Here is a 17,777-nt window from a genome sequence, read left to right on the forward strand (position 1 = left end):
TTTCCGGCTTTAGAAGAGACAGAAGATGAAGCTGAGTTGAGGCTCAGTGGCCGCCAGTCACCCGCAGACACATTCCTCAGGCGACAGCTCCAGGAAGCCTCCTCCCCAGCTTCCAAGACACTGGCCAGGCCACCTGGTGCCACGCTGAGATGGCTGGGAGGGCAGAGCAGGGGAGGAAAAGGTAAGATGGAAAGAGCAGCAGGAGGCCTCCAGCAGCAAGTGGAGGCCAGGGCCAGGAGAGTCACAGAGGTGCTGCAGGGCCACGACCTGCCTGCCCACAAGGGTCCCCAAGGAGTTATCAAGGCCAGGTGTAAATCAGAGGCATGATGGGGATACCCCCCCGCCCCCGGCTTTTTGTATCACGGGAGAACCCAGCTTCTTTTTCTTACTGACATCACACGAAGAACAAAGTTTACTTCCTTAACTGCATCAACTAGGTTCATAATGCCCCCTAAAGCCTTGGAAAGGAAAACACCTAAAATGCTAAAATTGCAAACACTGCACACAGAGGCTGCAAGTCCCTAAAACGTAGCCGGTAGGAAGCCATGAACCGTGGGAGGAGGAGGAAGAACGTGCCCTCGCTGGGTACAGTTTGGAGCCGGCGCCTGCCTCACCCTCTACACCCACTCGTCCCCTGCACCCTCCTCATCTCCTGCCCACTTAGTCCCCTGCACCCTCCTCGTCCGCTGTGCCCTCCTCATCCCCTGCACCCGCCTCGTCCACTGCCCACCTCGTCCCCTGTCCTCCTCATCTCCTGCACCCTCCTCGTCCGCTGTGCCCTCCTCATCCCCTGCACTCGCCTTGTCCACTGCCCACCTCGTCCCCTGCCCTCTGCATCCCCTGCCCACTTAGTCCCCTGCACCCTCCTCGCCCGCTGTGCCCTCCTCATCCCCTGCCCCCGCCTTGTCCACTGCCCACCTTGTCCCCTGTGCCCTCCTCTTCTTCTGGCCTCCTGGTCGCCTGCGCCCACCTTGTCCCCTGCGCCCACCTCATCCCCTGTGCACCTCGCCCCCTGCCCACCTCATTCCCTGCATCCACCTTGCCCCCTGCCCACTTTGTGCCCTGCACCCCCCTCGTCCCCTGCCCTCCACATCCCCTGCACTCAATGTGTCCACACACTTGCCTTGTCCACGTGTGCGTGCCAGTACTCATCATGAGCTGTCTGTGCTTCTGTGTTGTTTATGCGGGAGAAGAAAGTGGGCTTCGTCAGGTATAGTGAGGATGAGCTGATGCCAAAAGCCTCAGCAATTGTGAGCTGTACCCTCCGCCGCACATCCCTGCAAAAGATGCAAGGGTTACTAGAGGCAGCCGTGCCCAGAGGAGAAACATGAGGGTTACTGGAGGCGGCTGTGCCCAGAGGGGAGACAGAACTAATTCTGTATGGGTCCCTGAGCACCTGCAGAAAGTCACAGGCCAGGGGTGGCAGCAGGTGAACAGGCAGGCACATGGCACACCTGAGGGCGTGACCATGACCCTGACACCCAGGGATCATCAGAGCGGAGCACCCTTGGGTCACACGTCCCAGGCAGTGAAGAGCCCTGGCGGAAAGATGAAGGATGTGCCCAGGGCAGGCATGGCACAGGAATCTACCACCACTGTGGAAGCTGATGTGGTGAATCAAGCGTGCAGCTGTGCAGACACAGCAAGAAAGTGGGGGCCTGTGGGCGCAGGCTGGGGAATGTGGGGTGTAGGGGTGGAGAGGATGCAGGGACTCAGAGGGTGGTGGGCGTGGACTGTCTATCTGTGTTGGGGTCAAGGGACCCCTCACCTCGAGGACCCCAATGTACCCTGAAGCAGCAGCTGTGACATAGATGGTCTGAACACCCCAGGGGTGGATGTCCAGGTATAGGGGCCACTACCAGGTCTCCTGGACACCTGGCTCATTCACCGTTAGCTCAACGTGGGCTTGTCCAGCAGAACTTTTAAAGCCATTGCCTTTACGAAAACAACTGAAACTCAAAAATGTTTTGTCCTATGTGTTTTCTCTGAGCTGACTTTATATGTGCCCACAAAATAAGAAGCCAGCTCATCCCGCAGTCTGCCCGTGAGGAGACGTATGTCCTAACAACATTTTGGCTTACAAACTTTCTTGAGTTTGGTCAATGAGAATTCGCTTGAGAGCACCAGCCCTCAAGCTAGCGTGTCCTATCCGTCCCTGTCCACCCTGTCCTTCTCATCCCCTTTCCTACTCACCGGTATAACTGGAAGTCCTCTTCTGAGAAGATACTTTGTATTTTATCCCCAAAGTATCTGGGAAAAAATAAAGTTTTAACACATGCAACATTTTATTAATCTTTTCCTTGTTTCCTTTAAATTTAGTCACGCCTCAAGCTAACCAGCAAATTGGAGTCCCGGTCATCTCAGAGCTAACCTGTCTCTGGCAGCAGCTGTATCATGAGTAGGGACAGCAGGCAGCAGAAATGGGCTGAGGGAGGCATCCCTTTGCTTCTGCGTGGAGCACCAGGGCTCCCAGGGCTGTGCCCGACCTGTGCCCTCAAGCCTGCCTGCCTTTGCTGCCTCTCCTTCCAGCCCCCTTCCTTGGCCTTGGGGCAGGTCCTGGGTTCTGAGAAGCCACAAAAACATAACAGCAGGCCCAGTCCAAAGCTTCATGAACAAGGTGCCACCCCTGCCTCGCAGTTCTCTAGCTTGGCAATGAGCCCAGAGCAGGGGCTCAGGCGGACGTTGCGGCTTTCTGGGGCCTGAAGCTGCTCCTATCCAAGGCAGCTACTTCAGTGTCCACCGCTAAGAAACCCCAGGAAGCTCACTCAGCATTCATGCGCAGCCGGGGGGCTTCCGCCATCCAGCCTCTCACCTATACAGGTTCACAAAGTGCTTTCCGACAGACAGGGCTCCTGAGTGCAAGTCCAGAATGGAAGCCTGGAAGAGACATTTGTTGAGTAAACTGCAAGGCCATGGTCGCGGGGAATGGTCACCAAGACCATGCTGCTCGCACCCAGGGCCTGACTTTCTCAAAGCCCTGCCTGGCATGCACCACCTCCTGACTCTCCAGCTGAATGTACTGAGGACAGCCCTAATGTTTCCTCAAGTGCATCTGTAGTCTGCTCTGGGGGGGCAAGACACCATCCCCCACTTCCTCTATCTTGCCTACCCGGCTCTGTGGAGGTAAAACTAACAAAAGTATACCCCAGATGTTCCTAGCTCAGTCTGAGGACCTCCGGGGCAGGCACACACCTTGGGGTCCATATCACATCAAGCTTATAACATGCTATCACCCCAATTTTCCTTGTACTCTGTGATCCCCACCCCTGGGATCTGCCTCTGTTATAAGAGACCAGTTTATGGAGTTTGGAATTTTAGGCAGATGGGCCCTAAAGAGCAGGGTGTGCCCTCTTGGTCTGCTGCCCTTCACTCAAGTTGCCGTGTGCTTCGATTCCACGTTCCACTTTACTGCCAAGGCGTGTCCCCGTGTGGCTTCGCCGCCTGTGGGCCGTCGTGTGGGCATTGCCAGAGGAGCTCTGTGCACGCTGGTTACAAGTGCATGTGGACATATGCTTCTTTCTTTTTTTTTTTTCATGCTTAAAGGCAAATGTATTCAGTTCCTTTCCCTGCAGCACATACTAAACTATGTGCATATTTCTTTTCCAAATCAATAGTTTGAGACAACCTTTGAGGATCCACTCATCCTCTGTGGTGAACCATCTTGCAACATATTCTGGTAAGTATCTTTTTTTTTTTTTGGAGACAGAGTAGTCTCAAGCTGTCGCCCTGGGTAGAGTGCTGTGTCATCACAGCTCACAGCAACCTCCAACTCTTGGGCTTAAGTGATTCTCTTGCCTCAGCCTCCCAAGTAGCTGGGACTACAGGCGCCCGCCACAACACCCAGCTATTTTTTGGTTGCAACCGTCATTGTTATTTGGCGGGCTCAGGCTGGATTCGAACCCGCCAGGTGTATGTGGCTGGTGCCTTAGTCACTTGAGTCACAGGTGCCGAGCCTCTGGTAAGTATCTTGTGTAGAAGGACAAGGAACATTCTTGCTGACCTACAGATGTGTGAAGTGGGGGAGTGTACTAGGAGGAGAGCTAATGTCTCTATTGTCTCTCTGCCACCACCAAGCTCAAGGTAGGGCTGTATTAACTTGTACCAACAGATGCCTATAGAAGCCATTCAGAATTGCCATGGCAGGGAAGAAGGCACGGGAGAAGAGGAAGAAGAGAGACTTGATGTCCTACAATGGAGTGTAGAGGCTGCTGGGTGGAAAAACCAGCAACGGTGGAAGTAAAGTCATTCTTCTTAGGATGCCATGCCAAGCAGAAAGCCTCCAAAAAATCCCCCAGTCACTAGAACATTCTTCTTCACAAATGACACCACCTCCTCAGTTTTGCTCTTGACTTCGGTAGGTATCTGGTTGCTCTTACGAACCTTCAGCTGTTCTTTGGCTTCCTTCATGTCCTTCTCTACTCGCTGCCAGTCAACTTTGATACACCCGGTATGGTTTACAAGCTGAAGAAGAAGAAATCCACCTCCCACAGCTGTTGCAGCCAACTTTCCAACCTTCTGGAATATGAACTCTGTACACCATCCAGTAACACCTCCAATTAACAGCTGGGTTGCCACACTATACTTTTCAGCTGAAGGCCCGGATTCCTGCCCAAACAGCTTACACCACCATGGCTGCTTTTCAGCAAATTCTGCAAGGTCCAGCGACTCAAAATTTCCCTCAGACATGGCCATTTTGGTGAGCTTGTCTCTCGAGGATAATTGCAAAGGATCTATGATGTATGCTTATTTCTCTTGGGTAAATACTATCAGTGGAATTGCTGGGTCATAACTTGTTATTTCTTTCCTCTTTTGCTTCTATTTGAGACAAGGTCTCGCTCTCTCACCTGGACTGGAGTGCAGTGGCGCGATCACAGTTCACTGCAGCCTCAGCTTCCGGTCATAACTCTGTAAGGAACTGCTGAAGCATGTTCTGCCCCTGACCTCGCCTCTAAGTCTAAGTCTTTCCCCACGTCTAGGAGGAAGTGGCCACCAGCACAGACCATTTTTACCCTGTCTCTGACCCCCCAGGAGCCACCATTGAGCTGTCCCTTCCTCAAGGTGAAGTGATTATCTTGGGGATATAAACTTAATTTGGAATCAAAAAATGTTAACTGAGCTTAAAGGCATTAAAGCTGCTAATTCAGTGCTGGATAACTTCCCAAGTGGGTACTGAAGAAAAAGCAAAAGACGAATCCATGCAAGAAGAGGTTTTGGTAAATAGTCCCCCAAACTAAAGCAAACTGAAACAAAAAAAAGGAACTTCATTTTTTCAGAACTCAAGAGAAAAGAGTTTGTAGAATAATGTTATACAGATAGTCATTGAAATACTTAGAAATTCTAGAAAAGTGTATAAATTAATCTTCCTTGAAGATTCAAAGTGATCACCCAAATATGCAGAGAGGAATAGATCTTCAAAAACTTCCATATAAGCTGGGTGCCATGGCTCTCGCTGTAGTCCCAGCACTTTGGGAGGCCGAGGTGGCTGGATCACTTCAACTCAGGAGTTCGAGACCACCCTGAGCAAGAGCAAGACCCCATCTCTACTAAAAATAGAAAAATTAGCTGGGTTTTGTCGTGGGCACCTATAGTCCCAGGGAGGTTGAGGCAGGAGGATCGCTTGAGCCCAGGAGTATGGGGCTGCAGTGACCTGTGATGATGCCACCGCACTCTAGCCTGTGTGACATAGTGAGACCTTGTCCAAAAAAAAAGCGCTTTATACTAAGCAAGAAAACAATCTTGAGAAAACCACCTTTGAATCCAGTTGAATCCTCAGAGCACGAATGAAGGTTCCAGTGGCCACCTGCCCGGACGAGGAAGCACAGGGGTGCAGCGCCTGGTGAGACTCAGGGCTCAAACCAACACAAGTCTATTCTCCTACAGCTCCGGAGGCCAGAAGTCCAAAGCCAAGGTGTCTCAGGGCTGCACTCCCTCCACAGGATCCCGGAGGGTCCTTCCTGCCTCTTGCAACTTCTGGGGCCTAGGCGTTCCCTGGTTTGTGGCTGCGTCATCCCAATCTCTGCCTCCATTTCCACGTGGCCCTTTTCTTCCTCCCAAATCTTCCCCACCTCTGCCTTATAAGGACACTTACAGTATTTAGGGCCCACCCTGACAATCCAGAGTGATTTCATCTCAAGAGCCTTCACTAGGTAGAGCGTGTTCACAGGTTCTGGGTAGACTCATCTTCTGAGGCCACTGCTGAGCCCCTCAAGCCTCGCAGGGCATGTGTAGAGGCCCCCAGCTTGGGGTCTCAGGCACCTCCCATCCCCTCATTTGGCTCCTGTCTCCCACCTCTGCCACTCCCATGTGACCCGAAGCCACATGAAGAGACACTACGAATGTCTAAGGACACTTTCTTCCCAGGAATGGAGCGTGTCAGGGCCACAGGGCATGTCAGGTGTGCTGTGTTTGGTGCTGGGAAACACCATGACCCCCAAGGCCCTGCCCACTGGGGCCTTCTCCTCTCCCAACGTCTAGTAAGAGCAAAGTTAAAGGTAAAAGGAAAACAGAAGCAGGAACCACGTTCAACTCACCCCTCCGTCAGACCCTCCCAGAGAGAGCCCCTTCTCAGCTATGCTGTGGGGGAAATAATATAAAATCAGAATTTATCATAGTTAGTGGAATTATCTATAATGTATCTAGGCAAAATATCAGTCAGCATAATTAAAGTAATAGATTCTTAACATGGATGAGGTAAATAAATGTTAGGATTGAAGGACTCAACTTTCCAAATTAAGTGGGTGACTCAGGGTAGAAACAGCCGGGCTAGTATTTCATCTTTATCACCAAGAACAGATGCTGCTGGTTCAGCGCCTGTGGCTCAAGCAGCTAAGGCGCCAGCCACATACACCCGAGCTGGCAGGTTCCAATCCAGCCTGGGCCTGCCAAACAACAATGATGGCTGTAACCAAAAAAAAAAAAAAAAAAAATAGCCGGGCATTGTGGTGGGCACCTGTAGTCCCAGCTACTTGGGAGGCGGAGGCAGGATAATCGCTTGAGCCCAGGAGTTGGAGGTTGCTGCGAACTGTGATGCCACAGCACTCTACCCAGGGCAAAAGCTTGAGGCTCTATTTCAAAAAAAAAAAAAAAAGAACAGATGCTGCGTGTGTAGCAGGGGCAGCAGCCTCAGGGGCATTCTGGGGCCAGCTGAACTGCTCCAAGGTTGGGGACAACAGAGGACCCTGTAGAGGGCAGGCTCCCTGCGGGAGTCTCAGGGCAGGCATGGGGCTACGAGGATAGTCCACATGCTTCAAGTCTAAACATCCGGTCCAAAAATCAAAGCCTTATTTTTAAAATCTCAACAAGGAAATACCCAATGCAGCTGCTCCTATAAGCTCCTCAGGCTGCCCAAGTCACACCCCCGACCGGCATCTGAGCTTACACTGCCATATTACATGGCTCGGTGAGTACTGTGTTTCCACAACAGGTGTGTGGGGTTCACGAGATCACTATGGGGACAGCACCCTCCCCAGAGGAGGCCAGGCGTGGGGAGGGTCTGCCAGCAACACATCCCTCAGGGCGGGATGTGTTTCCTCCTAGAAATTGGAAAAATCCAGCCTTTGCCTTTGAAAGCACAGAAGGAAATTCTTAAGGAATTGTAATGACATCTTTCATATCACTTTTTTATGGCGACACCCATAGCTCAGTGGGTAGGGTGCTGGCCACATACATCGAGGCTGGTGGGTTCGAACCTGGCCCAGGCCCCAGCTAGAACAATGCAACTGCAACAACAACAACAACAAAAAATAGCCGGGCATTGTGGCAGGCACCTGTAGTCCCAGCTACTTGAGAGCCTGAGACAGGAGAATCACTTGAGCCCAAGAGTTTGAGGTTGTTGTGAGTTGTGATGCCATAGCACTCTACCCAGGGTGACATAGTGAGACTCTGTCTCAAAAAAAAAAAACAAAATCATTTTTTCAATAGTACTTCTCTGCTTCCTGCCCCCAGGTCCACGTTCCCCTTGTTTGTTTAAATGTGACCAACGAATGCCCTGGGACAAGGCACTCAGAGACAGGCAGTTACCTGCGGATCCGTTCTGCTTCCTCCCTGGTGATGATGACATCGGTGACGCCTCTGCCACACTTCCTGGGGGTGCAGCCTGGAGGAGCAATAGTCAGAGTAAAAGGTTAACTTCCAAAGCCACCTGTCAATGGTCTGCCCCAGGGACAGTGCGGTTTAGGCAGGCAGGGCTAGCAGGGTCCTTCCAGAGGATTAGGGGCGTCCCAGTGTAGCTGACACCCAGTTGAGCTTGAATGGCAGAGCTTACAGTGACTGTGCAGCAGGCATGTGCCATGCGAGGTCTCTGGAGCTCATACCTCACTGGGTGTCCTGATGGGCTAATCTGGAGCACCTGCTGCTGCTCGCACACCCTAGGAGAGCCTCTGAAGCACCCCAGACATGGCACTGACACGTTCTTGGACCATCACAGTCTGCAGGTCCACGCACTCATCAGTGCTGGGCAGGAAGTTCTCTGGGAATGAGCAAATCTGAGCTTGTAATTCCAGTCTCAGCCCTAATACTGTCACGGTGAAGAGTGTAATCCCTTGTCGGTAACTGATGGGTGAAGAAGACAGAATGGGTGAGGACATAGGGTCTGTGCCTCTGAGGATGGATTCGGAGGAGAACCTGGAACTCTGCACACAGCTTTTACACACATCCTTTCTAGATAGGGAATAAAAACAAAAACAGGTGACTATTAGGCCACAAAAAAAGCCTTAGCCAACTTCGAAGAATTTATGGAATGCAGGGGCGGCGCCTGTGGCTCAGTCGGTAAGGCGCTGGCCCCATATACCGAGGGTGACAGGTTCAAACCTGGCCCCGGCCAAACTGCAACCAAAAAATAGCCGGGCGTTGTGGCGGGCGCCTGGAGTCCCAGCTACTCGGGAGGCTGAGGCAAGAGAATCGCTTAAGCCCAGGAGTTGGAGGTTGCTGTGAGCTGTGTGAGGCCACGGCACTCTACCGCGGGCCATAAAGTGAGACTCTGTCTCTACAAAAAAAAAAAAAAGAATCTACGGAATGCAGATCATATTACCCAACTGCAGTGCAAGCAGGCTGGAGTACCATTTTTAAAAAGAGAGAACTGTGGGACCACACCTACGGTGCATCTTACAAGGGTACGTGTGAAATTTACTAAATGTAGAATATAAATGTCTCAACACAATAACTAAGAAAATGCCATGAAGGCTATGTTAATCAGTTTGATGAAAATATTTCAAATTGTACATAAACCCAGCACATTGTACCCCACGATTGCATTAATATGCACAGTTATTATTTAATAATAAGTAAATAAACACCAATAAAAAGAGAACTGGCTGGTCACTGTGGCTCACACCTACCATCCCAGCACTTTGAAAGGCTAAGGCGAGTGGATGACTTGAGGCCAGGAGATTGAGCCCAGCCTGGGAAACACAGTGAGACCCCATCTCTACAAAAAATACAAAAATTAGCCAGGCATTGTGGTGGTGCCTGTAGTCCCAGCTACTCGGGAGGCTGAAGTATGGGGATCACTTGAGCTCATGAGTTGGAGGCTGCTGTGACCTAGGATTGCACCACAGCACTCCACCCTCAGAGACACAGTGACATCCTAAGTAAGAGCCTGTCTCCAAAAAAAAAAAAAAAAGTTTCCATATAACTCATGGGTTAAAAAATAATACTAGAAAATACTTATAAAATGATAATGAAAGCACCTTATGTCAGGATGGTGTGGATCTGAAACTCGCTCTCATGTACACTGAGACCACAGTAGCAACTGGACTGGGTACACCTTGAACAACTGAAAACCAGACAGAATATATGAGACCTTGGTCCTTAAGGCTCCAGACATCAGGCAAAGAAGGACAAAGACCCCGAGAGAAGCAAATGAGTGAGTTGAGCCTCATGGCTGACCTGCCAGGGAGGGACATGAACAGAAAGGACAGAGCAGCTGATGGCAACACAGGGGCCCCCCTGGGTCACGGCAGAGCACATAGGACAAGACCAGGGGTTGAGAAAAGAACTGCGACTAAAGGGTCAGAGTAGACAGGAGTGCTCACACAGTGGGGACCAGCCTGTGCCCACCAGGATGACATGGTCAGACCGAGCGGAGGAAATACCCCTACACGTGGCTCTGGTGCCCCATGACAAAACTTAAAAGCAAGTCCCAAAGGGTCTCACTGGTCCCAAGATACATGCCCGTGGCCCAGAGCAAAGCTCAGGGATGCTCCTGAAAATATAAAAACACCCAGTGCCCAGAAAGGTGGACAAACCACACCCCAGCTGAAAACACCAGGGACACAGGCAGCTAGAAATCAGGGCTCAGCGTGGAAGGACATGTCCACCAAGGCAGGAGGTGGCATCAGTGGGGCCGCCTGGACAGTGGGCTCCAGGAGGCCACACAGTGCGTGTCACCTTGAAGAGGCGAGAACACAGCTCTGGGCAGCATGATGGGGTTGTGAGTGGCGGCATCATCAGGGTACAGGGGCAGGCGGCACCTCACCTCACAAGCAGCCGTGACTAACTAGGGGCCATGTGACAGGACCAGCACCAGCCAGAGCCCAGTTCAATCCTCACCTGAGGCTTTAATGCATCCCAACTATTTCTATTTTGTTTTTAGGGACATGGTCTCACTCTGCTGTCCAGACTCGACTGCCGTGCTGCAACTACAGCTCACTGCAGCCTTGAGCTCTGGGTTCAAACCATCTTCCCACCTCTGCCTCCTGAGTAGCTGGGATGACAGGTGTGCGCTATTGTGCCCAGACCCCAAGTATTTGTATAAAACCATGCCATGTCAATCATTTTTAAGTGTATAGTTCTGGGCAGTGAGCAAATTTACCACCCGTTTCCCCAAGTGAAATCCCAAACATGTTAAACTCTAGCCCTATTCCTCCCTTATTCAATCTATTTTTAATGTTGATAAGTTATTAAGTGGGTAGAAAGAAAAACTTCTCTTCAGTGTTAATCATTAAAAAATATCTTTTGAAAGCTGGGACGTTAAAGGGAAAAAGTCTACAGAGACATAGAGAGCATCCACACGACAGAAATGTGTTCATTTTCCTGACCAGTGACAGAAAAAAGAGTGATGCCGCCTCCAAGTACGGCACACACTCCCTCAGCCTGGCAGCTCCAGAACTCTGTATTCACGCACATCACAGCGATATGCCCCTTTGTGGAAGAACTTGGCAGTCATTTCTTGGTGCAAAGAACTGAATTGAAGTTTAAAAATAAAGTCAATTCTCTCACAAAAACCGGCTGCATATGCTAGCTTTCAAAAACTGAGAACGCACCCAGATGGCACGGGATATTTAGGAAAACCCAGCAGCCAAAAAAGTCTGGAGTGTCCAGAGTGCCATCAACCGGCCAGCGGGCTGTGCGCTGTCCAGGGTGCTGAAGCCTGCGCCCGCCCAGTTGACTGACACGGCAGCTCCATCTCCTGGATGCCCTGGGGTCAACATCGCCCCTGCCAGTGCCAGACCAGCCAGAATGGAGCCCCAGGACTGGGGTTGTGACAGCCTCTGGCAATTCCTTTTCACATTCTCTACCTCTCTAATTGTGATGCCTCTTGGCAGGCAAACCATGTCCTCCACTGGACAGCTCAAGTTACTAAAATTCTGACCACAGCTGGGCAGTGACCAGCAGGCCAGGAGACACACTCAATTCCCGGGAGAAGAGAAAGGTCATCTGTCACTCCTACAACACATCACTTTCAACCTCGCTCCTGCCAATTTATTGCAGCAAAAGGCAGACAAACTTTAAACATGTTGCATTTCATTTTGACATGCTGCTCTTTCTTGGATCACCATGGGCCCTGTAGCACTGTACCTTCGAACCTCCGGTGACTGTCATAGTCCTCAGAACAGGGCACCTCGATGAATCTGCCTGCCAAGACCTCAGCACGGGGGGCCAGCACCTCAGTGATGCCATCGTCGGCCCCCAAACTGCTCCACAGCAGGAACGCAGAGAGCGCCATGCTGGCCCCCAGGCCTGCAGTCCTCAGCCACATCCTTTGTGCATCCCGTGACACCTGATCCTTCTTGGTGCTGGAAACGGAAGACATACCCACCATCACCCAAAAGCAGCTGTGTGTGCTGACATCACAGACCAAGCTGATCATGACCAGCCTCTGGCTGCACCTATGCTAACCTTTGGTCAAGATGAGCCCAAGCCAACTCAGAAGGTGCTATCGCACTGGCCAGCTGCTCAAGGTAGCTGCCAGTGAAGCAGGTAGTGGGAAATGGAGCATCCACCCCAGCCTCAGCTCGTCACAATGCCCACCATGCCCACCCCATGGGAGAGGAGTCACTGGGCAGCGTGTGGCCTGACCATCTGACCTGGCAGAACTAACCATGTCCTACAATGGGCAGTAAGATGAGCTGCCCTCAGACCCCACCAGGCCAGAGAGGATCCTTGTGGGAATCTGTGCCTCTGACTACGCTGCCTGCACCTGCTGATGACTGACCCGCCCCCATGCAGGTGCTCCTGGAGCACACATGTGTGTACACGTGCACACATGGACACATACACAGGGCTCAAGCCAACTCCTGAAAGCCAAACACACTCAACCAAAACTACAAGCCAGCCAGGAAGACAAGGCAAGTACAACAGAAATGATCTGCAAGGCAGCCACTTTCTGTGCAGCCCAGGGCTAACTGTGGCTCAGACGGCAATGCTGAAGTTGCCTGTGTGTCTGTGATGGGGGCATCTGTGTGCTGTGCTATCCATCATGAGATGCAGGTCTTGACAGACAGGAAGAATCAAGAGAAGAAATCCAGGCCCCTCCATGGAGGTGCACTTTGTCTCTTCAAGTCTATAATTAATTCCTAAAAACCAGCCTTCTGTTTTTATATGTCCCAGCATGTCATAGAAATATGGAAATAAGACAAATTCCAATTAAATAAATCCAAGGTAGGATTGGCATAGCCACACTGGGGCAAGCTGACTTGAGGTGTACTCCAAGAATCTTATAAAAAACATGTGGTGGAGGGCGGCGCCTGTGGCTCAGTGAGTAGGGCGCCGGCCCCATATGCCGAGGGTGGCGGGTTCAAACCCAGTCCCAGCCAAACTGCAACCAAAAAATAGCCCGGCGTTGTGGCGGGCGCCTGTAGTCCCAGCTACTCCGGAGGCTGAGGCAAGAGAATCGCTTAAGCCCAGGAGTTGGAGGTTGCTGTGAGCCGTGTGACGCCACGGCACTCTACCCGAGGGCGGTACAGTGAAACTCTGTCTCTACAAAAAAAAAAAAAAAAAAACATGTGGTGGCTCACACCTGTAATCCCAGCACTCTTAGAGGCTGAGGCAGGTGGATCGCCTGAGCTCATGGGTTCGAGACCAGCCTGAGCCAGAGCAAGATCCCGTCTCTAAAAATAGCCGGGCATTGTGGTGGATGCCTATCATTCCAGCTACTCAGGAGACTGAGGCAAGAGAATCCCTTAAGTGCAGGAGTTTGAGGTTTCTGTGAGCTGTGACACCACAGCACTCTACCCAGGGGGACAAAGTGAGACTCTGTCTCAAAAAAAAAAAACAAAAAAAAAACTAAACTAAAAAAAGAATTTGATGAAAAACACAAGGGGGATGCTTTCCAGGTCTGGGCACAAGTTCCCAGTCTGTGAGGCCTGCATCAAGTGGTGATTTGTCTTACAACATGGGTCCCCATGCTTATTGGCATCAGGGACAGGTTTTAAGGAAGTTTATCCACAAAGCTGGGGGGTTCATTTCAGGATGACCCAAGTGCATCACAACTGCACCTCAGATCATCAGGCATTAGATCCCCATCAGGAGCCACAACCCAGATCCCTGCACATGCACTTTACAGTAGGGTTCCTGCTCCTGTGAGAATCTAACACCACCACCTATCTGCGGGAGGTGGTGCCAGCGATGGGAAGAGTTGTGAATACAGATGAAGCTGCACTTGCCCCCTCCCGCTCACCTCCAGCTGTACAGCCTGGCTCCTGACGGGCCACAAGACCAGTCAATGCCCTGGGTGGGCGACTGCAACCCTAGAGTGATTAAAATACATCCTGCATGAGAGCCATTAGCAAAATGCCCTGAAAGCCAACCAGTGAGCTGGAAATTTACTAATTTATCCAGCCATCCACCAGGGGTCTTCATGAGTAGTACTGAGAAAAGGAGATGGGATGAGACATGGGGGCCTAGAGCCACCATCCAGTGTGACAGACCACAGCACTGAGATGGGGCCAGGGAAGTTTTCCTCATGGGGACATGCCATGGTCACATCCAGGCAGAGGAAGGGACCATTGCCAGGGTATGGCAATGGGAAATGGCTCAGCCCTGCTGGGGAGCAAAGCCTTGGCAGAGGCACAGGAAGGGGCATGTCCCAAGGGGGCAGATGTCCTAACAAGGTGTCCAGTACACCCCCAACCATAAAAAAGCAGGGTATGCTCTGTGGCCCTCATCCCACAGCACCCCTAAAAGGAGGGCCTCCAGAAGGGAAATGATTCTGTCCCCTCAGGATATGCAGATGCAACCCATCCTTTCCACCTTTGTTGCTTCCAACACACACTGATTGTGTCCTGATCAACAGGTTTGAAAAACACTGTAATGGACTTTCTCATGGGCTTTAGGTCAGGGGGAAAAAAGAAAAAAGACCAGACGTGCTCTTTATAAAGGCCATTTTAGTCTTAGACGTTTTACCCAAAAAAGAGGGATTTTTAAAAAGAGTCTGCTAAAATTAAATTAAAAAATGAAAAGACTTTGCTTAGCAAAATTAGACAGAAAGGGGGCCCCTGGGGTGCTGCCTATAGGCCAGGTGGTAATGGTGGGAGCCTTGACTCCCTGGTGGCCCCTGAAGACTCAACCACTAGAGGAAGGTCATTTCCAGCATGGGGTGTCAGTGAGCTCTTTTTTTATGAAATACATATGTCTGGGCTCTGCATCCCTAGCACAGTGGTTAGGTGTCAGCCACATACACCGAGGCTGGCAGGTTTGAACCTGGCCCAGGCCTGCTAAAACAACAATGACAACTGCAACAAAAAAATAGCTGGGCATTGTGGTGGGCTCCTGTAGTTCCAGCTACTTGGAAGGCTGAGGCAAGAGAATCACTTAAGCCCAAGAGTTTGAGGTTGCTGTGAGCTGTGACGCCATAGCACTCAACCCAGAGCAACATAGTGAGACTCTGTCTCAAAAAAAAAAAAAAAAAACAAAGGAAGAATAGAAAAGAAATACATGTTTGTTAGAAGAAGGCACTAGGCCTCCCCACCATTGAGAGCAGAGGGGCTTCCAGACACACATATTGCCAAAACTTGAATAAAGACTCCTGTAAAGTATGTTAGGACAATATTTCTTTTTTAACGCATAGAGATTTATTTTTCTCCAACAACAGTAAATAGTGAAAGAGTATGTGTTTCCCACTCAGACTTGGAAAATACTTGTCTGCTTTTGAGCATTGTTAGCAAACTGAGAGAGACATGGATTAGCCATTTGAGTGTCTGCTTAAAGCCTAAGGGTGCATTTTTTACTGGGTGGGGTATTGTTTTTCTGGAAATGGGGCAAAGTTCTGACCAACAGCCTACACTACATTTCAGGATGCTTTTCTATCTGGATAAATATAACATTCCATATTAACCATTTATTACTGACAAAAGCTGTTAGTATTTCAGAAAATTTACAACTGGATTTTTTTTTTGTTTGTTTGTTTTTGGAAACAGAGCCTCAAGCTGTCCCCCTGGCATCACAGCTCACAGCAACCTCCAATTCCTGGGCTCAAGCGAGTCTCCTGCCTCTACCTCCCAAGTAGCTGGGACTACAGGAGCCCACCACAACACCCGGCTATTTTTTGATTGCAGCCATCATTGTTGTTTGGCGGGCCCAGGCTGGATTCGAACCTGCCAGCTCAGGTGCATATGGCTGGCGCCTTAGCCGCTTGAGCCACAGGTGCCGAGCCTACAACTGGATTTTTAAAAATTTATTAATTGAATATTTTCATTATTATTATTGAATAAAAAGGATATGTAAGTTTATCCATGAAATATTCTTTTAGTGAGATTTCTTTTGGGAGGAAAGGAAGAATACTTACAACCAATCTGTAGATGATGCAAGCTTAGTAAAATTATACCCTGTTTCCCCGAAAATAAGACTTTAAGGTGTGCTCCCAAAGATGCGCTAGGTCTTATTTTCAGGGGATGTCTTATCTTTCCTGTAAGTAGGTCTTATTTTCGGAGGATGTCTTATTTTGGGGAAAACAGGGTAGTTGCAGACCAAGATGAGGCATTTGAGATCTTATTCAACAGAAACTAAGAGTAACTGAGACAAAACAGGGATAAGAATCTAAAGAACAAATCATCAGGTTCAAAAGTTACCATAAGCTGGGCCTGGTGGCGTACCTACTCAGGAGGTCAAGACAGGAGGATTGTTTGACCTCAGGAGTCTGAGGTCAGCCTGGGCAACACAGTGAGATCCTGTCTCTAAAATTATTTTTTAAAGTTATTCTAGCCTTTCTAAGACTAAAATAATCTCCCTGATAATTTTTTAACTGATGATTTCTAAATATGTAGCTGTCAATAAAATGGAATTAGGCAATCCCTCAAAGAGCAAAATAGAAAGGAAACAGGTTTCTTGCATGCTAAAAGACCTTTCAAGTAATAATTACAAACCAACCATCTCCTGTATGATTTTAAAATTCTAAAACTAAGTCATTCCCCATAGCCCTCTAAAATCTGCTACATTCTTGGAAAAGCAGTTTGTAGAATTTTAACCACAGCCGTAACCTTAACCCCGTCTAAAAAAAAAGAAAAACAGCGAAGGTGGATTAAAGGTCCCGGCTGCAGCACAGACTGTTCAGGCTGCTAGTTTGAAGTCAGTGTCCACCTGGAAGCCAAGCACAACAGGTTCCACTGAGCAGCAGCAGCTCAGTAGGGGACATAAAAATCTTCCACGCTTCCTCGCACTTCTCTAGAGTCCAGGTGAGCATCTATGATCTATCCTCTATCCGCGCTAGGACCTGGGTCCTCAACCAACTCAGCTTCAAAACAGAGGCCCCGCCCCCGCAGCGGTCCAGCTGCGTGACAAAGCTCCTCCCCTCAGGTCCAGGCCACGCCCTCATCGGCTTCCGCCCACACCTCTACTTCGCGCGCGTCAGGCACCGCCCATTGTACGGCCCCACCCGGTAGGACCCCGCCCCCGCAGCGGTCCAGCTCCTTTCCTATGTAGCCCCACCCTGCCGCGCTTGGCTCCACCCCGTCAAGGCCAGGCCCCACCCCGTCAAGGCCAGGCCCCGCCCCGCCCCGCCCTCCGCCGCAGCCTGAGCCCTTCGGCGCTCTCTGCTACCTGCTTGCGCGCCGGCGTTCCGCCGCCCCTCTGCCCTCAGACGCCTTGGTTGCGCCCCTCCGCTGAGGTGCCATCGGGCCAGGCCGCCGTGGAGCGGGGCGGGACGCGGAAACTGCCAGGCCGAGGACGAGCTCCGCGACGAAGAGCGCGAGGAAGGCGCTACGCTGGGACGTGGGAGCGACGCGCTCGGCCATCCGCCCCGGGGCTGGCGGCCAGGCCCGAGCAATCGGCAGCCGAGCGGTGCGGGCGGGGCCTCGTTGGAACGGAGCCCGGCGTAGACCGCCAGGTGCGAGCTGCTCACCTGAGCGCTGCCCAGACGGTCCGCCGGGGCCTGCGGCCGCCGTCCCTAACAGCCCTCCGCCCCAGGCAGCCTGGACTGAGTCGCGCAGCTAAGTGGAGTGCGGGCCGTCGGGCCCGCCCCTGTCAACCCCATACCTGTCAGACCCGCACACGCCCTTTTTGCGCCCTCACCTGTCACACCCGCACCTTTCAGACCTGCAGGCTCACCTACCGTGCCCACCACC

General features: G+C 51.1%; 2 protein-coding genes across 2 annotated transcripts in view; both read right to left on the reverse strand.

Annotated features, from left to right (window-relative positions):
- The window catches only part of OGFOD3 (2-oxoglutarate and iron dependent oxygenase domain containing 3), a 38,523-nt gene extending 21,062 nt beyond the window's left edge, over positions 1-17,461 (reverse strand). The window contains exons 1-7 of the mRNA XM_053571023.1: positions 17,254-17,461; positions 11,797-12,014; positions 8,020-8,095; positions 6,531-6,573; positions 2,813-2,877; positions 2,194-2,250; positions 1,124-1,277 (exon numbers count right to left, since the gene is read on the reverse strand). Of these exons, the coding sequence (XP_053426998.1) occupies positions 1,124-1,277; positions 2,194-2,250; positions 2,813-2,877; positions 6,531-6,573; positions 8,020-8,095; positions 11,797-12,014; positions 17,254-17,447 (807 nt within the window). The 5' untranslated portion in view covers positions 17,448-17,461. The remainder of the gene's footprint in view (positions 1-1,123; positions 1,278-2,193; positions 2,251-2,812; positions 2,878-6,530; positions 6,574-8,019; positions 8,096-11,796; positions 12,015-17,253) is intronic.
- On the reverse strand, positions 3,816-5,003 carry LOC128570194 (FUN14 domain-containing protein 2-like). The gene is made up of 3 exons (XM_053569149.1): positions 4,942-5,003; positions 4,845-4,849; positions 3,816-4,730 (listed from the first exon to the last, which is right to left on the reverse strand). Exons 1-3 carry the CDS (start codon positions 5,001-5,003, stop codon positions 4,252-4,254), a joined length of 546 nt encoding a protein of 181 aa, XP_053425124.1. The 3' UTR covers positions 3,816-4,251.
- Positions 17,462-17,777: the final 316 nt, after the last annotated feature.

Source organism: Nycticebus coucang, chromosome 18 (assembly GCF_027406575.1).
Source record: "Nycticebus coucang isolate mNycCou1 chromosome 18, mNycCou1.pri, whole genome shotgun sequence".
Lineage (NCBI taxonomy): Eukaryota > Metazoa > Chordata > Mammalia > Primates > Lorisidae > Nycticebus > Nycticebus coucang.

Excerpts from the sequence above, each read along its gene's own strand:
- LOC128570194 (XM_053569149.1), bottom strand. The coding sequence starts at position 5,003 with ATGGTCTGTGCTGGTGGCCACTTCCTCCTAGACGTGGGGAAAGACTTA.